We start from the raw sequence: 25,271 nt of genomic DNA on the forward strand, positions 1-25,271 counted from the left end.
GAAAGTATGAAAGATATGGCAGTTGAAGATGGTAAAAATATGAGATTACAACCGTTGGAGAAGTTGTAGAGATTGCTTTTCAAGAAGAAAGATTTTGTAGAAGAAGAGTATGGAGATATGTATAAGTATTTGGAGATGAAAGCAGTAAGATAAGTCTATTTTCTGAGTATGAAGAGTGAAAGAATCAGTATATGAGGGGTAATAGTGCTGCAGTGTGTTTAACAATGTTGTTGGAATTTACAGCTGGGCTTTTCTGCTAGTATGTACTGTTGGGATTTTCTGCTGGAGGATAGATAAGGGCTTATGAAGGGATTTATGAGCTAAGGGCTGAAGAGTTTAGTTCTTGATTTTGAAACTAAAAACTCAAAACTTCATTCAAAGCTTAGGGAGAGAGAATAGAGAGGTTTGTGAAAGAGTTCTTCTCTCTTGGTGTCCCCCCTTAAGGTGTTGATGAAAGGTCCTATTTAAAAATGAGTTTAAGGGGCTATTTTAGCAAAGAATCTCTGCCAAAATCTATCCCAAATAGCAATGAATCTTCAAAAAATCCATCTTAAGATTTGGGCAAAAGTGGTAGGTTAGCTTCAAGATGTTCTTGGTATTTCGGGTAAGGGCTACTGGGGAAAAAGCAACAGAAAAGGAATGTATTTCAGCAAGAGAAAAGATAGTTATATAGTTAGTTTTGGTTTTAGCCAAATGTGGAAAAAAATAGTAATGCTAAGGCTGCTACATCAGCTGTTACATCTATCTTGAAAAAGTTGTCCCAACTGTCAAGAAAAGTTGTCTCAGCTGTCAGGAAAAGCTGTCCCAACTGTTAGGAGTAGTTGTCACTTTAGGCATAAGCAAAAGAGGTCAGCATGGTGATTGAAGAGTATTGGAGAGGTCATTTAGCATTTACTTTATGGTTTTAGCTGAAAATGGTAAGATCTCTTTCAAGGGCATCTTGCTATTTTAGGCATAGCAGCTAGCAGCTGGGATTTCAGCATTAAATGAGTGCTGATATCACTCTCAGCCAGGTGTCAAGTGCTAAATACACTGCTAGGGGTCTGCTGGAAATGTTTCCCCTTTTGGGTGTTTGTGTTTTTGGTGCAAGGTTCCATTACAACACATTTCTAGCAAGTAATAGAAGGATTGGTTAAAAGGTAACGAAGGTTTAGAGATTTAGTTAAGGTCTCATTGTGTTGTGACATAATCTTGGTAAGCAAGAAGAGTATTTAATGCTCTGCTCTAGTATATGGTCAGATTGTGGCAGACAGCAGCTGGGTATGAGTGATATTATGAATATTTTGCATATAGTTGGAGATAAAAGGTAGCCAATCAGATTAGGCCATGTATCTGAGTTGGATTTTAGCTTAAAGTAGTAATGTAGTTTATGTAGAATAATATAATGAAGTTTATAAATTTGTATAGCAATAGCTGGAGATTGAATGAACAGTTATTTTTCCAGCAATTAGATTGCTGGGGATATTGAGTGTGTGTCATGTGATGAATATTAAATTTTAGGAAAAGAGCAATAGGAAATTTTATCATTTTAAGTGCTATGTGATAAGAGATGCTCACCATATGTTACCCGCTACACACGGACACGTCAGAGTTTAGGGAGTTGAAGAAGACACGCCAAGCAACATGTCTCTTTTATCAACTTTAAACCACTGGAGCTTTACTAAACATACCTCTTGGCCCTCCAAACCACGACTCCCAAAGTTTCCCCAAAGAGACTTATAAGCTTGGATCATAAGCCGAAGATGAGATGACATACCTCGGGTTTTGTTGTCATTTTGTGTGAATATGGGCTCTTGTTGAAGAAGCCGCTTGCCATGAGTGTGAGAGAGGTAATATGGGTCATGAGCTTTGATTCATTACTTAAGCCCGATCCATATGCTGATGTTGATGATGTTATGAGTTATGATCCCAATTGATGAAATGGAAATGTGGACCATGAATTCATGAGATATAAGCTTATTTTGAGCCCAATCCATGAGATATAAGCTTATTTTGAGCTTCATAGAGATTTACCCAAAAAATCAATAATGCGTTGATGTGGCATGAGTTGCCAATTAAGCGATGCCATGAAGGCCGAAAAAAGAGTCCTCAACAACTATTAGCAGTACTCTCACTACTTTCAGTGGTGATAGCCCAATCCTCTTGTGGTTCCTTAACAACTGGCTCCTTTCCTTGTCTCCTACACCCAAGCACTTCAACTTATGAGTCACTTTGGTTATCATGGAAATTAGTGGGAGCAACAGTGCCTTCACTATCATGATTTCTACCAGCAGCATCCCTACTAGCCTCATCACCACCATGATAGAACTCCTCATCCCTACCACCATCCCTATCAACATCCATACCACCCTCATTCAGTTGATGATGACTATCCCAATCATCATCACCATCATAGAACTCCTCCTCATCATTAGAACCACTACTATAGGGGAAAAAAAAAAAAAACTGACCATTATAAATGTACCCATTAGGGTCACTAACATCTAAAGGCTCTACATACTCAGGCTTTACCAAAAAATCCAGAGTCACACCATTACCCCCATTAATAAGGATAGGCTCATGTACTGGATGCTCCACATATACATTAATCTATCCATGATCCCTCACCAGTTAGTCACAAACATTGCATCATGATCATCATTAAATCAGGTGGAACAACCTACCCTCCTCATTATCCCCAGGCATTTTGTACCATAGCCTACTCACAGATGTATACCCAAAATCTTTATAGATGACCTCAATTTCTACCTTTATCCACTTATCAAGATTACAATCATCTACTACCCCTACATCACCCCCCCCCCCCACATACTCTTTAGGATTTTTGTTAAAATTCCCACCACGATGCACATAAAAATTAAAGAACTTGTCCATTCTGCATGCATGAAACATATAGTCAACATTATGTAATCCAATAAAGATAAAACTCAACCAAATAGTCAAACATGCACTGACACTATTACATTCAAAACAATATTCCTCCAACATGGTACTCAAAACATTATTTAATTCAAGCTTAATGATAACAAGGAACACATGACAACTTTGATCCCTTAAAGGCCAAATAGAAAACACCAACCAAACAAACAACGTTATCGAAATAAAAGCATAAACAATCATTTCAATAGTGGTCCCAAACCCATGAGAGAGACAAATATGGTATGTGTTAAAAGTTAGAGAGAGAGAGAGAGAGAGAGAGAGATAAAGACAGAGAAAGTGAAAATAAGTTACCTTTTCGAGCTTCAAATTTAGACCCACTACTACACACTTGAAACTTCACCCACTAATTCTCACTACGTTCTCCATCTTCCAATCACATTAATGTTCCCCTTCAAATCATGAGATTCGATGTGATTTTTTTGTGAATTAGTACCTCAATCACCGATTTAGGTTTTCTATTGACAATGGATTTGATTTAGGGATTTTAGGGTTCAGGGATGAGGAGGAAGACAACAAGATCATTTGGGAATTTTAGGGTTCAATTGAAATTTGGGAGTTTTTAAGTCTGGGTAATCAATAAGGTACATAGTTGATGAGTGAGGTAACTTGGGGTCACATGTGGGGCAAATTGGTGGGAAGCTGACGTGGAATGGTCAAGTGTGGGTCACATGTAGTTCATGTGAGCTTCAGGGTACACGTAGAATTAGTTTAATGTTATTTAAATGGGTGAGCTTAACACATAAGCACTCTGTCTGCCATGTTAGAAGATTTTTGTTAGTATGTTAATGACAATGACCAAAATAAAATTAATTCTCTTTTTTTAGGGACTAAATTAATAGCAAAATCAAAATAGAGACAAAAATAAGAATTGTTCTATAATGTTAGAACTAAAAATATATTTTTGCCTAGATGTTTTCGTGACAAATGTTCAAAGTCACAAGTGAGAAACTCGTTGAGGATCTGAGTTTATTTTGTAAAACCTTTTTGTCCACAACAACATCTACACAAACGCATTGCCCCAAAAACTAGAGCCTATCTAGTTTAGTCAACAGCAACGCAGCCTATGCTTCTACGCCACCTGGGTTCAATAAGCCACGAGGGTGTCGCGTGTTCATTGGCGAATCCCAATGGCCTCATCCGCTTAGGAAGAAAGCGACTGATAGCCGAATAGCTGATTTGTCTCTCCTTAAATTCATCGTTATCATTGAGTGGCAGAGCAGAGACAGACATAAATCTAATCTAATCTCCATAACACAAACGTTGTTGTACTTTGTATATCTCTCTGTTACAGTTCAACCCACGATCTCCAATGGGACAAGTCTTAGGCCGATTACAAGGTGAACACCTTTCAGTTTTCTCTTTCAAAATTACAACAGTGCCAATCTAAAAGCTTTGTTTGATACTAATAGATCTTGTGCAGGTAAACAGTGGAGGCAAAAGCAAGTCAGGAAAATATCGGACAAGGTGTTTGATCGTATTAAAAGTGAGTCTGGAACTGTTAATTTGACATTTGAAGATTTGTACATAGCTATCCTTCTTGTTTACAAGTAAGAACTCAAAAATAGCTCTTTGCCCAATAGTATATTATGTATTTAATTACTATTCAGATTAGTCTAATTCTCACTAAGAATGATTTTTTATTTTGGCCATGTTGCAGTGATATCAATAAGAACTTACCCGGGCCGCATTTTGATCCACCCTCCAAAGAACGAGTCAGGGAGATGATTACGGTACTCCTAATTCATTGATTAATCATATATATATTTTTTCAATGATAATGATGAAACTATATATGAGCTTGTGTGATGAAGTGAATTCGATCAAACTAATGCATATGTGTAATGTGGAGTTGACTGTTTTCGATAATTATTTTTGATCCATTTTGAACTGTATTTGTTTGGCAAGGGTCGAGAGGCTGATTTATTGGGGATGAATTTCGATCATTTGCGAAAGAAATTGATGGAAATTAATATAATCGTGATAAATCCTTCTCTTAAGACAACAACCTTATAGCTTAAATGGCATGTCTTGGTGTTTCTAACGGAACAGAAATCCCCTACCCCAACTATTGAATTATAAAAGGCGAGAATATTTGCAATGCAACCCAATGAGAAGATGTGAGGGAATGACATTATATTCGTTCCAAACCAATTTATGATTATGTAAAATATGATCATGGCAAGGGGCTCATTGTCTGGTGGCATGTCTAGCCATTCCCATGGGGAGAGTCTATGTTCAACTGGCATGTCCTCCATTGCTTAATGTAGCAAAAATGAAATGTAACACACTTAAGAATACGCTGGCAATTCAACTACTTAAATGTTTAGGTGGGTTTCAATGGTCACTTACTCTCCTTAGAGGAGCCAATATTCAATTCAGCACTTCATCATCTGCTAAAGTCTCTAGCTTAGCTAATATTTGTGATTTAGAAATGAACCTCGTCAGCCTCGAACACAAGTTATTTTTCAGCATATCATTTCCTGTCTCCCTTCAAAATATTGGCTTGGCAACTGGCTACTTAGATTGCTTCTTTGTGCCTAAGGAGGTTAGTAAATTTTTCACCTATTAACCATTTCAATGAAGTTGATTTTATGATTTGCCTTTAATTTTGCATTTCAGTAGTTACTTACTCGTTAATCCCCTTAATACTAGTAATCTTATTCTTAAGCAAATTCAGAGTAGATATAGTTTTTGAGAGAAAAAAGGAAAAGAGTGCATCCTTGGCGTTGGCCCTGGTGAAACCCTCTAAATTGGAACTACACTTAGCAAACTCACCATATAAGGCAGTACTTGTTGAAAAGCTGCAAAATCAGGCTGATGCTGCTTTCTATCTTCAAAGGATAAACAATACCTCGTCTTTGTGTAGGGATGACATGACACGGTCTCTGGTTGCATTGGATGTGCATGTGTTGATCTTAATCCATCCCTCAAAATGCTACCAGTTTATAAGCTTAGTCCCTTGCTCATAGGATTTTTAACCAATTACAAATGAGATTCCTTTGTTCCTTTCTCCAAACAGTTGAGAGGAACATGTGAGTAATTCAACAGTTAGATTGTTACTGCCCATTGTCTTCTATGTTGCATTTGAATACATGGGTTTATTTTTTGTTTTATAATCTGAAGAAATTCCTTGATGAAATTTGGTTTTTTATCAATACTTTTACATGATCTTTGTTGGAGACTAGTGTTTTCAAAGTTCTGTGAAATCCTTATATATTAATGTAACACATGAAAATCATTTAGGATTTTATGTAAAAAGAGTTTATCCAATTCAATCAATATTAGCAATAGCTTTGTGGAAATTAGACTGTGCAATCATCATGGAAAATTGCCGTAATCTGTTTGGTGAAAGCTGTATTTCTATGCTGTATTAAGCATGGGAGGTATTCTTTTTGTCATTGCTTCTATCTATAACCTGTCTAAGGTGTCTGTTTCAAAATAGTTGGACCTCTAGAGCTTGAGGGACTTGACTACATCTACCCAGCTCTGATGATTTTAGTACCAAATTATAGCTATGTATTGCATAGAATGAATATGTGAATTTGTATCATTCATTTTAGTCAAGATTAAATATGGTTTGCAACATGAGGCCAATGCCTGTTCTTCCTTCTCTAGACCTTGAATGCAAGTAAGAACAATCCTTTTAAGGTAAGGGGCTAGGGATATGTAACGTGAAATCTTTTAAATTTCACATTATTAGATAAATGTTTATGGAGGTTTGGGATAAAACATTAGCATTTTAAGAGACAAGTTAGTTTTGTGAAATATGGGAAGGATTGGGACTATGATATTTGTTTGTGGAAGAGCATTAAGTGCGTGGCAATCTGTTTCTTTGTTTTTTTTTTTTTTTTTTAATATTAGGGTTGGTTCTAGTATGATATTTGGTGTGATGATGTTGCATTAAAGGATAGGTTTCGGACTTGTTCTTGATAGTGATGTCAAGGAATGTTCATTTGCATCATAGTTTGTATTTGGTGGGAGTTTAAGTCGGTTGACTTTTTCCTTGGAGTTATTGTACTCTAATGTTCCATTAGGTGAAAGGCAAGATAGAACTTGTTGGAGACCTTCTATGCATGAAAGCTTTGAGGTTTGCTCTTTCTATGAGGTTCTTAGAGGTCTCAACCCCCTTCCCCCGTTAGGCACAATCTATGATTGTAGCGTTTGCATGTTGGATAGGAAGACTTATGGTCTGTTTGGATTGAGGAGAGAAGAAGGGGGAGTAGAGAAGAGTTAGCTGAAAATAAGTTAATTTTGGGTTAAATGTACTACTTTACTCTACTTTATTCCCCCTCTCTCTCCCTCATTCCAAACAGACCATTAGTCATAATGAGAGAGATTAGGGATGGTTCCTTCCCATATGTGGTCTATTTTGCAATAGAGCAATGATCCTACTTTCAATATCTGCAGGACTGCGATTTGAACCTTGATGGGGAAATTGATCATGAAGAATTTGTGAAGTTTATGCAGCAGCTTACAGCTGAGACACTAATTGCTGTTAGTCAGGGACTGATTGTCAGTTTGGTTGTGGCACCAACAGTTGCAATGGCGACAAAGAGGGCTACTGAGGGTGTCCCAGGAGTTGGGAAGGTGGTGCAAAGGCTACCCAATTCTGTTTATGCGTCCCTTGTGACTATTGCAGTTGTTTTCATTCAACAATCAATTCAGGAGTCCGACTAGAGGCTGCCTTCCTGTACACGTCATGACTCGGATTTATTTTCATACTGTTTGTAGATATGGTTATTGCAACGAATTATATTTTAAGGGTTGTAACTTTGCGAGATCTGTTTATATGCAGTTGAGATGATAAACTCCTATTGCAAGCCTCACTGAAAAACAAAATAATGCTTGAGCTTCACTGAAATTGGAAGAACATGGTCTTTCTGAGTCAACCACCCTATATTTGATTAATCGGGTTTTTATGTATTATTTGCTAGCACATATGTCTTATGAGATATGGAACAAAATTTTGTAAGGAATGGAACAGACTTATCCATTCTATTCTGTCCAAAATCTCCCAAACAGGGAAATGATGGGTTTCTCTACTCTTCTTGTATATATTTTCTTTTCTCTTCCATTTCCCAATCCCAAACAGCCAAACTTCCTGCAAGAGTGAAACTAGTCCAAGTTTTAGTGGGTAAGATTGTCATCTTATTTCTTGGCTGAAAAAAAAGCAAATAAGAGTAATCTTTTTTTTTAAATTTCAACTATCTACAGAGCTTTGCCATCACCTGCCGTCCAGACTCAAGCACCAACAATAGATGCATCCTTTTGGATAGATTATTTTTGTCTTAACCCAGTACATAACAACTCAAAAGATTATCCATGTGTACTTTTAGTCAACCTATTTAATAATCATGACTTGTTTAAACTATCTAATGAATCACATAGATGGTTTTAAAAACCGCAACATAATGGATTGAACCCACTTTCACTTTGGTTTGGAGAAAAACTTTGATTTCTTCTGTTTCTATCATTTGCAAATTCAGTTCTCGTAATCTAAAGCCTTGAAATCCAGTCACTCCTTTGTGTAAGGCCGTCCCAATAATTAAAGCTACTATTTTCTTTTCCTTAAGGTTGTGCAGGATTCTGTTTGGATTACATAGGAGGGAAATCGGAGGTGAGGAGGGCATGCAAAAAAAAAAAAAGGGCTTTTGAGAATAATTGGGATTGGGTTTTTATAGCAGAAATTCTGTAAATTGCAAATGGAGATCCAATACTTTAAGCAAGACCGCAAAAATTAAATCCAAAAAAAAAGGAATTATTGCTTCAATGCATTCACAAATGAACTCAAAAAATAAATATTCATTACGGAGAAAGGATAGTGTATAACCATGACAATAAGAAAATTCAATGATTAAAAAGTGTGGCAGTGAATGCTCAAGCCCCAGACAGTTTAGTTAATGCAGTAAAGATATAGCTCTATGGAAATCTAATGATCATTCTAACTTCTATTTTTACACCACTAAAAGGAGTTGATCTCAGCTGAATGCCTTGTCATATAAATGCAGAGCTTTTCCTGCCATAAAGGTTTGGGTCTAGCAAAGACATGGTACAGCCAAGTTGCTTCAAGGAGAATTCAGCTTTTCAAGCCTAGCTTTGGCCAAATCAAGTTGTTCTACCCAGCATTCAGCAAATGAGAGGAAAAAAAAAAAATCTTAGCCGTCTAGCACCAAGAAAAAATATATATTACCAAGTCAATGGTAAAGATTTCATACTCTGTTCAGATGCTGTAGCTTTCTGGATAGTCGTTTGGAAAAATATGTTCCCATTTTTCTGATAGACAGCCTACAGTATACAAGGACAAAATGTAATCTGAAAACTAGGAAGCTTCTTGCCACCGAAAGAAAGGAGAGGAGAAAGTTTAAATTTTGCTTTAGATTAGTGAACAACATGTTGAGAAACATCCACAAGTCCAAGCAATTATATAAAAAAGAATTGACAGTTAAAAAGCAGAACATACATCACTTGCAGGGTTTTCTAACAATTTCTAACACTGAATTTAATTTTGAGCCAAATACATAATTTTCATGAATTAAAAAACTAGATTGTAGGTTATTCTAAAGTTGCTCAAACTCTACATAATACCAAAATCCAAATGCCATAATGGTTCATCATGGAGATTTATTCTGTTTCATAACTCTCAACTCCCCCATCTAAAAATTACTGCTCAGCCAAGAGCCTTGTTCAACTAACACTTATTGGCATATCCTATAGAGACGTTCAGGGTTTAAGTCCCTCTCTTCCAACAATCGAATTATCAATAAATAAATAAAATTACTGCAACAATTATATAAAAATTGTCACGTAAACACATACTATTGTTTTAAGGAAAACTAGCTATCATGCAATAGTCCCACACTCCTGCTTTTTCATAGTTAATAAAAATAAAATTGTGCTGACTTCAGATTAAGTACTCATTCTATAAATGGTAGTAAATTAGTTCTAACAATCCTTTCCATGATGATGTTGATGATAACACAAGCTGAACCAGCCAACCATAAAAGAAGCAGAAAGTAAACACACATATCCAAAGCATGTAGATTAAACTTAGAAACCTTCTTTGGAACCAAGATCAAGCTAAAAACAAGGAACATTGAAATAAAAATTCTGCATAACTTGATTTCTTCAATCTTTCAAATACTGGAGGTTCTAGGTTTTTTGTTTTTTTTTTTTTTTTTGGGTCTTTTGTGACAAGTAAGATTATCATAAAGGTGCTAAAACAGGTGCAACCTAAGCAAGCAGTGTATACATAAGGCTTGCCTAAAACAGCAAAAAGAAAGGAAAAAAAACAAATAGATAATGTTATATTAAATAATTAAATTCACAATTTTTTAACAAAATTTTGGGATAGTCGGTAATTTATCATAGTATCAAAGCAAGAGGTCCTAGGTTCAAACCCTTGTCTACACCTTACCCATGCATTTTATGTCCACACGTGAAGGAGGATTGTTATATTAAATGATTCATTTCACTGTGAAGAAGTGTTAGATTAAATGATTCAATTCATCATTTCCTAACAATATCTAAGGATTAATCCTTGAGAATCCATTTTAAATCTCTACCAAGGATTTCTCTTTTCCCTTCAAAACACTTATTACTCAGTCCTCGGCTACCAAATATTTTACATCAAGCTAGAAGGTACAGCTTCCCGGCTTAACTATGCCCTCCCACAGCTATTCTTCCACTTCAGCAGGCAAGCGTCTTAGCAACATATCTAAGTGTAACCCACCAAACTCCAGAAGGGATAAAAATAAGTAACTAATATAAAACACAGAATACCGAGTTGGAATACAGTATCAACTAGGATGACCTCCCAATATTAAACATACTAAACAAAACTAAAAGAGTCAATGTAAACTAAAATCCCACCTATTAATGCCTTATAGTTCTAGATTTAGATATGGAACAGAGATCTTGGTTTCTTGAGCTTTAATCTGATCAATTTGCCGGAAGTGGATTAGCAGGTAGCAAATGGGAGTAAATGTTTGGAATCTACTAAAGGCAGCATAGTGGCTATGTGTCATCCCTAGTGGACCACTATAGAACTGCTATAAACCCAGTACAGATGCAATAAATCCTAAGTGCAATATATCCTAAGAACAGATCATTCAAACTAGTAGCTGCATTGGACACGTGAACTTCCATTATTTTATAGTTTCTTTTCTTCTAATATTCTAAAATTTGACCACATTCTCAAAAAAAGTTCAATCCCAATCACCATCCACATCCTTATTAGAAGCCAATCCCAGCTACAATTAAAAGAATTTTTCTTTTTCCAAAATATGGCGTTAAAAGGATATTAAAAGAAAAAAAAAGTGGTTCACATATAGATATCAGTCTGATTGTCAAATTCATGTTTAGCACCATCCATAAGGCCACTCACAGTGACAGTCTCTACGAATACTGCCTAAACAGTGGAAGTGATAGGAAAAAAAAATTTTCATCAGGTCCATATACTTCAGATGCTCCATTGGCTTTTTCTTGGAGCCTCTGATTATGCTTGCTTTGTTTCCAAGGAAACCTGACTCTAAGCCTCAAAGCTACATATCCTTAACTACAAACTACATTTATTGTTGACCTAATATTGAATAGACTAAATAAAACCATCAATCCCTTATAGGTCTACTTCATGCAGAGAGGGCAGGAAGTAGCCAAAGAGTACAAAAAAGCTACAACAGATTATGCAAAAAGGACAAAGACTCTAGATGTAGCTATGGAACACAAATCTGATTGATTCAAAGGAAGGCGCTTCGCAGGTGGAAAATAGAGTAAATGTGGGGCAATCTACTAAAGGCAGCACATAGCCCTGTTTCAGCCAGATGAAACATTAATGCCTGACAGTACTAGATTTAGATATGGAACACAAATATTGGTTTCTCGAGCTTTAATCTGATCAAGGTAAATGGAAGTGGCTTGGCAGGTGGCAAATGGGAGTAAATGTTGGGCAATCTACTAAACGCAGCACAGTGGCCCCGTGTCAGCCCTATTGGACCACTATAGAACTGCTACATACCCACTACAGATGCAATATGGCTGCAGCAGATCCTTTTTTTATTCCTTCCCTCCCTAAAATGCCATGATAGCACCCTAGAGAAAAGTCAGGCTGTTCACAACTGCAATATGTTGGACACATGAACTTCCATTGCTTTTTAGTCTCTTTTCTTCTAATATTATAAAATTTGACCACATTCTCACCCAAAAAAAAAGTTCAATCTAATTCACCATCAACAGCTTAATTACAGACCAACTTTTTTCTATTTTTTTTGAAATATAGTGTTAGACCACAAAAAAAGATTGCATATAAATATAGCTTTGTCATATACACCCCAAGAGCCTTGTCACTCAAACGGAACTTCCTATTGTTTCCAATATAGGCGTCCAAGATTTAAATGCCCCCTCCCCCTTTGTAACTATTTAAAAAAAGAAAAAAGAAAAAAAAGACTGTCATACTCATGTTAGCACCATCCTTAAGCCATCTCACATTGAAAGTCTCTACGGATACTGCCTAAAATACGAAAGTGACAAAAAAACTCTCAAACCACCACAAGATGTAAAGACAAAATCTGCTATTGTCACCAATCAGCTCCAAATACTTTATAGACCTAGGATGCACGGACACGGGCTCGGATACGATATGGCAACACAAGAAATTTTTGAAAAGTTAAAAGACACGGGTACGCCACCCAAATAAAGTGTCTCTGCAACCTAGCTTCAGACCCACCATTTGCTATTTCTTGGAGACTTTGATTTTGCTTGCTTTGTTTTCAAAATAACCTCTCACTATTTAGTCTCAAAGTTTCAATGCATTTACCACAACTTACATTTATTATTGGAAAATTTCACCTATAAGGCTAATGAAACGCATCAAACTGTGAATTCCAAAGAATATTGAACAGGTCCATTGTGATTGACTCTGTGGGTAATTTTTACAAGCACTTGGCAGACATACTCTATGTCCGTGGAAACGACAAAAGAGAGATCAGCAAAAGACAAGGGCAAGTTAAATTCTAAGATGAAACATAGAATCAAAAGAGGTATAGTATTATAGTAAAGAGTAAAAAAGAAAGAGGGGTTGATAAGGTTACCCTGGATGAAGAAAGATGATTGAGTTCGGCAATGGCAACCTCGTGGCTTCTTATCTCTTTGATGAGTCCCAGTACGGGAGTCGCCTCTGCCATTTTTTGTTTTCTCCACTAATCCCACACGGCCACACCAAGCTTATTATTATATTCACATGTAGTTGCAAGTAACGTCTAGATTGGGCCAATTTGTATGCAAGTTTATAAGCATAATTTTAGTTTTTAAACAATATTATACGTATTTTTACACAATTTTTTATTTATACATATTTTAAAAAAAAATTAAAAATTATTATTTAAACACACATATCAAATGGTCCTTAGATGGCCGAGCTCCTGTTACCAGGGGCATTAAAGTTGGTTGAATTTATGTGACTTTTCAAGGTAGCTATGTATTGAAGAGCCCTAGCCCCATGGGTTTTAATGAGCCAAACCCATCCTACATGGATGGGTGGTAATTACAAACAATTGAGTTTGAATAGATTATCAACACATCTTGAAGGCCCTTGGTCCATGGGTTTAATAGGCCAACCTCATCCTACATGAGTGGATAGCAAATTTATAAACAATTGAATTTTGAATAGATTGCTCACATATCAACACACACCATCCTAACATGCCTAGCTTGGTTCTACCACATAGAAGCCACCACTTTTTTTTTTTTTTTTCAAGTTTTAGACGATTTTATGCACTTTTGAAATTGCACAATTTTACTTTTTTAACAACGAAGCAAAGGGGAATTGGGTCTTCACTCTTCACTTATAATCAAGGATTGTAAATTGACAATTTTAATGGGTAATTACAAACAATTGAATATTGAATAGATTATCAACACATCCCAAAGGCACATGGTCCATAGGTTTAACGGGCCAGCCTTGCCCTACATTTTTTTTTTTGTTGAGAAAAAAGACAATGTGTATTATTAAGAGAGGTTGTTCAAATCAATCTATAATGCAGAACTAATATCTGGTGGTATATTTTCCATTTATATTGATAAGGGAGGAAAAGGAGTCACTCTTCGTGTAAGTGAATGAGCAATCTCATTACAATGTCTATGTACACAAGATAAATTAAAAGTTGAAAAATGTGATGCAAGGAAGTGGACATCATAGACAATGGATCCATATTGAGCCAAGGAACTATTGCAGAGTAGACTTTAATTAGGATCTTGGAATCACCTTCTAGGACAATGTTGTCAACATTAGGATATTAATTTGTCACTTTACAATTACATATTCTTCAACATTTACTTACTTTTACATTTTTATCTCTCCACGACTCTATACCTTAATCTTACAATTTCTTCATCCCTTCATCTTTCTTTCATTTTGATTCTTCTTCTCCCCATTTTTTTTTACTATAAAAAATTGTTATTTTCTCTGCCATGCAATGCATACTTTGCCCACACAAAAAGACTCAATTTTAATTATTTTTCTCCTTATTAATTTTCCGCTTTACAATTACACATTCTCCACCATTTACTTTTACTTTTTTATCTCCCTACTACTCTATATTTTAACCTTACAATTTTTGTATCCCTTTATCTTCCTTTTATTTTGACTCTTCTTCTCCCCATTTTTTTACTATAAAAAATTGTTATTTTTTCTTCCATTCAATTCATATTTTGCTCACACAAAAAGGTGAGTACTCTCTCTCTCTCTCTCTCTCTCTCTCTCTCTCTCTCTCTATATATATATATATATATATATATATATATATATGTGAGATGGGTTCAAGTTACACCTGGTGTAACTTCACAAGTATTACACATTTTCTGGACCATTGATTACTATTAGATCTAAGAGTCAAAAAACATTCATAGTAATATCATTATTACTTCCTAGAAATTAGTAATTTAGGCATTAACTGTTCTTACTAAAGAAGAAAAAAAACTATAGCATTAACTCTCCACTCTCCTCCATGTCATCATCTTCTTCCTCTCATTTCCAAACTACAATTTAACCATTTCCTTTTACAATGTATACTTTTCCATATGATTCAGACTATGCTCCCAATATGTTTTGCGAAAATGTATTATATAAGATATTCTAAAAAAGCACTATTCAGCCTTTAGACCCCTAGCATGATTTACTATTGATTTTATCAAATCATCTTACCTAACATGTTCATTTGGATAAATTGGACAAAAAATGACATATAAGCTTCAATAATAAAACACTTTCAATATCGATAATACTACAACAATTTACAAAAAAAAAAAAAGGTTTGTTTATGTATATCCACTACAATTGCAAGCACCGTTATGATTTTCAAATGAAATCCGTCATATGTCATTTATGAGAGGAAGAAGATGATGACATGGAGGAGAGTGGACAGTTAATGCTGTAGTTTTTTTCCCCCTTTAATAAAAAGAGTTAATGTCTAAATCATTAATTTCTAGCAAGTAATAATGACGTTACTATGAGTGTTTTTTGACCTTTAGATCTAATAGTAATCAATGGTCCAAAAAAAGTGTAATTCTTGTGAAGTCATACCAGGTGTAACCTTGAACCCATCTATATATATATTCTTTCCTTTGGTGGATGTTTAATTCTTTAGATTGATGAATTTTTATGTTCAACTCTAGTTTAGGTTGATATGATTTGGTTACTGTGGGAGGGGTGAGATTTGAGTACAGAATAGAGTTTCGGGGCCCTAGGCAGAGGAGGTGGAAGGGCCCATTCCCTCATTAGTTCTGACCCAATACCCATATGAGGGCTCGAGAATAGAGGCTGAAGAGGCCGACTACCTAAGGAGTCCAAAGAGCAAGCACTCCTCAGAAGGCATTAAGTAGGCCACCTACACCAAAAGACAAAATACCGAAAGAAGACGGTAGAAACGTGTAAGCAAAAAAGAAGGGAAATATCTAGGTAAAATACTTATCACCTCCGCATTTAATGCACTGCACCAACACAGCTAGCTGTAATAATTGTAGAATGACTATTGAACAATACCCTTACAGCTAGCAGCACATTCTACCACCTCCAGCAAAACCCTTATGAGACAAGCATCCAAAGGAAGATCAGTGGCTGTACAAGTGGAGAGCTATGATGCAATTCAGTTAGCTATATAAAGAAAGGAAACCCCTCCAAATTGGGGACAAAAAACTACAAAGAAAAACATACTATGTGCAACACTATCTTGTAACCGAGACTTGAACATTATATGAATTATTGCTCCTTGGCCTAACTCAAGAAAGAGTTAATGTCAAAATCTATTTCTTTCTAATGATTTACTCGATGTTTTTCCATCAACTTAAAAGTCGAACCATATAGGCACACCAAGGTTGACCTTGGAAACCCAATCTCTACAAAATTAATTGTGTTGGGCCATCATATATAAACTCTCTTCCTAATTTGAGTTAATTTTGATTTCGCGCACTACAGTTATATTTTAATTTTTTTTTATCTTTTTAATTTTTATTTTCTTTGTTTGTTACATGTTATCCTATGAAATTACAAAAATGATTTTGTGCATGCCCAAGATCACCGTTGACGCAATGAAGGGCTCACAACTTATTTGTATATGGGTAATGTTCTCAATTCTACCCAATGAGGCCCCAAACTAGTGGTTGCACTCTCCCTCTACTCTCCTAAATTTCCCAATATGTTTCCTTACTCTTGCACCCCCTCTCTCCTCCCCAAAAGACCAACCCATATTACCTTTGCCTCGACCTCCTTTTATAGCACTCTGTGAGTGGGGTGGTGATCATTTCCTTCCCCACTCACTCACGCGTTCCCAAGCTTGTCAGAATCCCAAGGGTTCCTCGTGAATTCAGAGGATTCTCTTGAAACTTGTTCCAGACTTTGGATAGTGTTCGGGAGTGGGTTTCTTTTCAGAATCAATAGTTCTTGGGGATCGACCCATGGTGACCACGCATAGGTTCTCTCTATGGCCGACTTAAACACTGACCTCTTGGGGAACCCTTGAGGCGCAGTATCCCCATTCCCGACACCCAATTAAGTTCGAGCCCTACGTGATGAAGCCCAGGGTGGTCTCCTTTTTGTGCGTTGGGCCTTCACTGCCTAGTGGGCCTTGTGCTTCGTACTGGGCTTTGCCCGTATGGGCCAGCTTGGTTCGCTGGGCCTAACACTCCCACAAATTTAATATTATTTAATTACATAGCATGACTTGGATAATTTGGTGTTTACAACTATACATATTCTTTTGAATATTCTTCTACTGATCTTCTTTTATATAACTTTGTTATTTGTCTCACATTCTCTTCCAAAAAAGGTGATTTCTCTCTCTCTCTCTCTCTCTCTCTCTCTCTCTATTATTAATTCTTTCTTGTAACTCTATTTTAGATTGATGAATTTTTTTTTTGTTTTCGTTTTTTGTTTTTTGTGTCTCTACTTTTGGACGATACACTTTGGTGGTGTGTTTTTTGAGTTATTCATCACATGTACTCTCTATCTCTCTAATAGTTTTGGTTTGAGTTAATTTTATATATTTTAGAAGTGCAATGATTATGTATTGAATGTCTTTATAAATTATTTGAGTAATATCGATTATAAATTTGTGATAAGGTTTGGTTATCATGATAATATTCTTAAGAGAATGAGAAATTCAAATAATTAATTTTGAAACTTAAAAATTTTAGTTGTAGGAAAAAAAAACTATAACACACTATACAAAAGTTTGAATAATATAGATAACTTGAAAAAAGAATAGTATTTTTTATCTTTTATCTCAAAATAAATAATGTAATAATATCAATCAAATGCACCTAAGTTTTTTTTAAAATAAAATTCAAAATGATAGAATGATATATTTGTAGAGATGGAGAAATGAAAAATAATTTTAGAAATGATATTTCTAGTACGTTTTATAGAATAAATCATATGTTATACCACGTTACAAAATAGTTATATATTCTCATGTATCGCGTGAATCTACGACTAGTTTATTTATTTATTTTAGAGATTTTCAACTTATGGCATCTGTTTCTGATGAAAGTTCTTTATTATTAGACCAATATACTAATTGATTTTTGGTGTAGGCAAGGATTGAACCCTAGGTCTCTTATTCAACCATCAGAGACTTTATTAGTTGAGGTAACTAGAATCCACGTTTGTCTGTGACTAGTTTTAAAAGTAACAAATGAAACTTTATTCTCAGCAAAAAAAAGAAAACAAGAAAAAAAAGAAACCTAGTTTTTATTGGTTTTTATCTAAACCACCGCCGATATAACTCTATTATTTACTGTTCACAACTTACTAACTCAACAGTCGTGATTCGTGAAATAATTTGTAAAAAATTGTTGTGATTGTAGACTTATTGGTTATCATTAGGTCATTGCAAGACAGCACATTTTGTATGCTTCTAAGGAATGCATAAATGAGTAAACAAGAATTTGTACGTGTTATCTGCATTTTTAGAAACTCTTGTTTTCCAATGAGAACAACAGGCGTAATTAATGAGAACACGTGTTTTCTAATGTAATAGAATTTGATTTGAATTTGAAATGGTAAATGACAAACATCATAAATTGCCCTGAAGCAGTGCATTGTAGGCCTAAATTTTGTCAATTAGTACGATTTAAGAATGTGCTACTCATGGGAAGATCCCTCCCTAGTTCAAACTATTAATGCAGTTCAAAGCTCTTGAATTTTGTCACACTGCAATGGCTGCCAAGTCCATCTTTTTGCTCTTTCTCCACATCTTTATGGTTCTCATAATTTCTATCAGCATTTGTTATGGTGGTGCTACAGATAAGACCAAGGATCTTTACATTGTTTACATGGGTTCACTTCCAGAGAGTGACTACTCACCCCTTTCCCACCATCTCAGTCTTCTTCAAGAAGTTCTTGGAGAAAGGTAATTGTTCATATACTTGATGGTTTTACCAATGCATTTGCTAGCTCGTGCATACAATGACTTGGTCCTAAGGATGCAGAGATCTGTATAAAACAAACCTCATGCTTATAAATGTTTAGACATATATTAAGTTCTAGCACTGTACATTTTTAGTGATTTTTATAGTAGCATTTGTTTGGACGAGCTTAGTTTTATCTTTAAACATTAATATACAGATTTTAAAAAACATCATTGTTTTTGAGATATAGGTGTAATTTTACACAATAAACTAAACAAAATAAGTTGGTGAAAATAAACCTGTCTAGACAAACACTCTAAATCCATCTTTTAAAAAATATATATATTTATTTATTTATTTTTAAAGAAACCACTCTATATCCATCCATAATTATATATTGAAACAGAACTCTCTGGTATTTAGTTTTTTACATTTTCAAAACTAATTGTATTATCAAATTGAAAGTAATTAACAATAATATAATTAAAAATATGAAGGTAAATGAAGAAATTTGAAAATTTAATTCCATAAAATTAGCATACATATTTTATACTTATAAAGTTATAATATAATTAGGTGCTATTACAATTTTAAAATATTACATTAAAAAAATTCTGAACATGGTAGTCTCCACTTTTTTTTGTTTTTTTGTTTTTTTTTAAGGCTCATTTTATTTGAACAAAGAAACAAGAATACAAATAAAAAAGAAGCAAGAATGGAGGGATACAGAGAGGCAGAGAGAAAAAAAGAAAAATATTTAACTACTTTGATCCAATTTCTCTCTACAGTTCTGCCAGTGACTCCTTTGTCAGAAGCTACAATAGGAGTTTCAATGCATTTGCAGCAAGGCTCAGTGGTGAAGAGCACAAAAAAATTGCCAGTGAGTGCTTTTAAGTCTGATTTTGTTGTCTTTTTGTTAAAAATAAGAAATTCATTAAATAACTTCAAAACTACTCAGTAGTCAGTTTAGTTTGATACGTCTTATGATTGGAATAGTTTGTAACCCGGACTGTATAATTACAATAATGTTAATGTGCACTGTGCAGGCAAGGAAGGGGTGGTATCTGTATTTCCATCTAGGACCCTCCAACTTCAAACAACAAGATCATGGGAATTCATGGGTTTTCCTGAAAATGTAGATAGAAACCTCACTATTGAGAGTGATATAATAATTGGTGTCATTGATAGTGGAATCTGGCCTGAGTCTGACAGTTTTAGTGATGAAGGTTATGGTCCACCTCCTAAGAAATGGAAGGGGACTTGTGATGGAGGCCTCAACTTCACTTGCAACAAGTAATTTCTTCTCTCCCTAAATTATATTTTCCATTTATATGAATCTGCTTTTCTTACAGGGTATGCTGGATGATATATCTATATACTGTTGTAACTTTTCCTCAATGTTACAATATTTTTAGGATTTATGTTTTGAAAATATCACCATTGAATTATAAAATTGGACATTTTTTATAAGCCAATGAAATCTAACTAAACTGGCACCTCCTTCCCTTTGAAGTTCTAGGTGGAGGTGAGATCGTGAGTTCAAGACCCATTGGTTATGTGAGTAATTTAACTATAAAAAAAAAAATTAAATATCATAAAAGAATGGCACATTTCTCTAAAAACAGAACAATGAATAAGTTATAAGTTATACCAGTATAAGTTCATTAAAAAAAAAAAAAAAGTTATACCAGTATAACTTATTCATAACCTGTATCCCAAGTAATGCTTTTTTTCTATTTCTTCCCCCCACACCCCCCTCCCCCTTGAAGCTTTTCTAGAAAATTTGAAAGTTGTTACACCTATGTGCTGGTTTGGGGCCATCCTGTGTCTTTTGCCATTAAAGCCTCTAAGAAGATTTGAAAACCCAACCTTTTACAGAGCCACCCTGTACCGGAACATTTTAGGATATTTGTAGGATTTTTACATTTTTCTTTGTATTTGAATACTCAAGAATATGAACTGTACATTTGCAGTAAGATCATTGGAGCTCGATTTTACACATTAGACATTCATAGTAATTCCGCAAGGGATGAAGAAGGCCACGGTAGCCACACTGCCTCAATAGCAGCTGGTAACAAAGTAGCAGGTGCGAATTTCTATGGCTTGGCCAATGGAAATGCAAGAGGAGGAGTTCCATCAGCAAGGATCGCTACATATAGAATCTGTGGCCGAGGAGGGTGCACAGATGACAGTATCCTTGGTGCGTTTGATGATGCTATTGCAGATGGGGTTGACATCATTACAATTTCAGTTAGTGGAAGTCCAAGACCCTTCAATTTTGATTCTATTGCTATTGGTTCTTTTCATGCAATGGAAAAAGGTATACTCACTGTTCAGTCTGCTGGAAATGATGGTCCTTTTCCATCAACAGTAGGAAGTGTTGCGCCATGGTTATTCTCCGTAGCAGCCAGCAGCACAGATCGACGAATCATTGATAAGGTTGTTCTTGGGAATGGGAAGACCCTTATTGTAAGTATCTCTGATTTTTTTTTTCTTCTTTGGTCAATTGAATGTAGACATAATTTTGTTGTGGGCAGCTGACAGATTTAGCTCTGTTCTTGGTTATAGTAGATGCCGGGGTGTGATATTAATGTTGAGAAGCTTACATCTACAAGGCACCTCATCCCCCCATTAGGCTAGCAATTTGGACTTGAATGACCTGAGTCTTTCAGTAGTATATTCTAATGATTGTAAAGTTACCAACAGCTTTGGGGCAGATAAGGTGTCTAGTGTCCTGACAGCCATTTGGAATGAGGTTTTACGAGCAAAGCACCCTTAAATTATTTGTAGTGGTCATCAAGCGGTGTATTAAAATTTTTACCACTGCAACTAATGTTATTATTCTTTGCAATACTTTTCCGCTAAAATTTTCTAATTGCATTCTTCAATTGCCACTATATGAACTTATGTTTTTGATTTTCTTTGTGTGCATTAATCGCGCAATTTTCCTGTGCCTTATTTTCTTTAATATGCTTTTTTTGGTTTTCATTATAGGGAAATGCAGTTAATTCTTTCACACTAAAAGGAGTGAAGTTCCCTCTCATAAAGGGTGAAGATGCTAAGAGTAATTGTTCTGACGCTGATGCTCGGTAATTGTTGTTCTTTTCTTTATTGCTGACTTTGAGTTGCCTTAAAAAAGAAAAAATAAATAAACAAAAAAACTAAACACTCCATGTTCCATACTAGGCTTTGCAGTGACCATTGTCTAGATAGCAGCTTAGTCAAGGAAAAGATTGTGGTTTGTGATAAGTCAACAGGATGGAATGAAGCTTTCAGAGCTGGTGCCCTTGGGTCAATCACCTTAGATGAGGATTATTTTGTTGTTCCCTTACCTTCATCTGGTTTAACTTCTCACAACCATGATTTGGTGAAGTCCTACATAAATTCTACAAGGTGAGAATCCTAATATTCTTGTACATTCTGATTTGTTTATTACAACTTTCAAGTTGTACTATTGCTAGAATTCATGAGAACTCGTACACTAATTGATTGGATTTTATTTGTTTAGGTTTTGGTTTGGGAGAAGATTTATTGTATGATTCTGTCATTCATGTCTCTACTTTTCATTTTCCAGTAACCCGCATGGAGAAATTATAAGAAGTGAAGCAATCAAAGATATAGCTGCTCCTAAATTTGCTTTCTTCTCTTCTCGTGGGCCAAATTCAATTTCTGACGAAATTTTAAAGGTTGCCCATCAATTACTGTCTTTCCAGGGATGCATGTATCGCTTAAATGAATTTCATTTCTAACAGATATATATATATATATATATATATATGTTTGCCACATATTGCAGCCAGATATAACTGCTCCAGGGGTATATATTTTGGCAGCATATTCACCTGTTGCTTCACCATCAAGTGCCCCTGGTGATAAGAGGTCTGTCAAGTACAATATATTGTCTGGAACCTCCATGTCTTGTCCCCATGTAGTTGGAGCAGCCGCTTATGTTAAATCATTTCACCCTCATTGGTCTCCTTCAGCCATCAAATCTGCTCTCATGACCACTGGTAATCTTCATTCTCCATCTTTCATGCTCTATCAGTTTCTTAGTTGTGCTATGTTTCTAACTTATTCTATTTTATTGTACTTCAAGCTTTGTCAATTAATGTCACAGAACATTCTGATGGTAAATATGAAGATGGCGAATTTGCTTATGGTGCTGGCCATGTCAATCCAGTAAAAGCAATAGACCCTGGTCTATTGTATGAAGCTTCTAAAGATGATTACATGAAAATGCTCTACAGTATGCAAGTTCGTCTCTTCAGTCCTAGCCCCAAGGAGACGAAAGGTTCTCAGGATCTCAATTACCCATCAATGCAAGCTCTAGTTAAAATAGGCAAGCCTTTCACAGTTGAATTCACCAGAACAGTGACAAATGTAGGCCTTCCCAACTCCACTTACAAGTCAAAGCTCATAGCAAATTCTCAAATTAATGTTAGTGTGAAACCTAGCTCCATCTCCTTCAAATTATTATATGAGAAGAAGTCTTTTATTGTGAAAGTATCGGGGGAAGCATTAACAGCAAAGACAAGAATTTCTGCATCGCTCATATGGTCAGATGGCACCCATAATGTGAAAAGTCCTATTGTCATGTACACAAAGAGAATCCAGAAGAATGAGGGATGAACTTAATTGGTTATGCAAGCGTTTTTATTAGTAAAAATTTGATCCATAAGTGGTCCAGAAAATTATTTTTGAAGGTGTTGCAATATATATATTCTAGCATTTTGCAAGTAACTTTACAAAATTTTCAGGAAAAAGTTTTTAAGATATTCAAGTTCAACTTCAATGATTCAGAGCAACATTTCCATCCATGCTCTTACAGAAATCCAAACTCCGAATAAGAATTCTAATGGTCACCCCCAACCCATCGAGTGTTTGTTGCCATATAGTATGAACGGTCAGTCGTAACATCTTGGAAGAGACTGAAGGATCAATGAAAGTGGCAAGAGGGAAATATGAATGGTCAGGCAGAGTTGTTATGCAGAAAAGCCATACCAATGTAAAAGATATGTCAAATGACAACTACCACGCAGGGATGTTAACATAATTCAAAAAGTTCCACTTTGAAAGTAGAGAACTGATTCCAACAATTACCTCATTCAATTAAGGGCAGCACTTAAGGTCATGTAATTTAAAAGAAGATTGCAAGTTATACCTAGAAGTTAGAACCACTTTTTTTACCATGAACATCCTGCAATTTAATTTACCCTAACAGGGAGAGCTACTCTTATTACAGGTAGTATTTAACTATTAGGAAAAAAAAAAATCTTCTCCCACACACATATGAGAGCACTAATTCACTAAATCATCCAATCTCAAAGAAATTTAAACTTAAATCAAGACCTACCAATGTTCATAATAAATTGTTTAAGCTCAATATCATCTCATTAGTAGCTGGTATAACTGTTTAATTGCTCAATATCATCTTCTGTGGTGCTACATCTAATACTAATGACCTTAAAGCTCCAAGAACGATAAACTTCCTCAAAGTTGTTAGTAGGTTCGGATAAAATATAAGTGTGTAGAACACGAGGCATAAAAATGCACATTATTTAAAAGCTTAAGCAGAATATCCCTAACGAATTAAAGGATATGGAAGAAAATAGCACATGGCTTGCAATTACTCACCACATCAAGCAGCAATAAGAAATAACACAAAATGACACTAGCTTAGATATAACCAAAAATTAATGGTTCTTTGTTCATCAAATTAGGTCATAGAACCTGCTAATTAATTATTTGTTGCTTCATCATAGAAATTAACTCACAACATGTTAAATATGTTCCAAATCGTAAACAGAAATATTGTAACAAAAAGTTCTAGCAGTTCTTGTAGGATCCACAAAATCATAAAAAATATTGGACCTTAAATAAAAGGTAAACTAAAAGTAAATAACTAATCCCTATCGTTGAATGTCTTCAGACCATATATCTTGCGTTGACGAGAGTCATCATCTTCAACTTCAAACTTCAACACGATCTGAACCTGAATCCGTACTTGAACCAACAACCACAAAGTGGACCCAGAACTCATGTTGATGGATACTCTCTCTTGCTCCTTCTTCTTCATGCTGTTGATGGTCCACAACATCCATACTCTCTCTTCCTCCTTCTTCTTCCTCCATATTTTGATGGTACACAACATCCATACTCTCTCTTCCTTCTTCTTCTTCTTCTTCTTCTTCTTCTTCTTCTTCCTCCAGAGGCATAACAAATCGACAAAGCGGACACAACCCTTTAACCTGGAGCCACTTCTCGATACAACCCGAATGGAACTTGTGCTTGCATGGCATCTCTCTAGCCTCGCCGCCGACTTCAAACTCTTCCAAGCAAATCGAGCAGGCTTTATCAGACTCCTCCGCCGTCACTGTCACTCTCGGCATAGCCTCGATAGCCGCCTTCGACGCCCGCAACTCCCCATGCTTCTC

At 35.5% G+C, this 25,271-nt stretch overlaps 2 protein-coding genes and 1 long non-coding RNA gene across 4 annotated transcripts; 2 read left to right on the forward strand and 1 right to left on the reverse strand.

The window, feature by feature from the left end:
- The first annotated feature begins 3,805 nt into the window (after positions 1-3,805).
- Positions 3,806-7,829, forward strand: LOC142617149 (uncharacterized). Its single transcript, XM_075789862.1, has 4 exons — positions 3,806-4,277; positions 4,361-4,487; positions 4,598-4,670; positions 7,348-7,829. Exons 1-4 carry the CDS (start codon positions 4,250-4,252, stop codon positions 7,615-7,617), a joined length of 498 nt encoding a protein of 165 aa, XP_075645977.1. The 5' UTR covers positions 3,806-4,249; the 3' UTR covers positions 7,618-7,829.
- An 893-nt stretch (positions 7,830-8,722) lies between these two features.
- Positions 8,723-13,230, reverse strand: LOC142615177 (uncharacterized). The gene is made up of 3 exons (XR_012840686.1): positions 13,026-13,230; positions 9,156-9,225; positions 8,723-9,055 (listed from the first exon to the last, which is right to left on the reverse strand). It is a non-coding gene; the product is annotated as an uncharacterized LOC142615177 (long non-coding RNA).
- A 5,442-nt stretch (positions 13,231-18,672) lies between these two features.
- LOC142615525 (subtilisin-like protease SBT4.3) lies at positions 18,673-23,518 on the forward strand. Of its 2 annotated transcripts, none has more exons than XM_075788261.1 (9): positions 18,673-18,839; positions 19,626-19,717; positions 19,884-20,130; positions 20,811-21,306; positions 21,832-21,926; positions 22,024-22,230; positions 22,412-22,523; positions 22,634-22,847; positions 22,934-23,518. In XM_075788261.1, the coding sequence occupies exons 1-9, from the start codon at positions 18,688-18,690 to the stop codon at positions 23,464-23,466; spliced, it is 2,148 nt and encodes a 715-aa protein (XP_075644376.1). In that variant the 5' UTR covers positions 18,673-18,687; the 3' UTR covers positions 23,467-23,518. The 2 variants fall into 2 exon arrangements, with proteins under 2 accessions (XP_075644376.1, XP_075644375.1); XM_075788260.1 differs by having other exon boundaries at positions 18,675-18,839; positions 22,033-22,230.
- Positions 23,519-25,271: the final 1,753 nt, after the last annotated feature.

Source organism: Castanea sativa, chromosome 11, assembly GCF_040712315.1.
Source record: "Castanea sativa cultivar Marrone di Chiusa Pesio chromosome 11, ASM4071231v1".
NCBI classification, from domain to species: domain Eukaryota; kingdom Viridiplantae; phylum Streptophyta; class Magnoliopsida; order Fagales; family Fagaceae; genus Castanea; species Castanea sativa.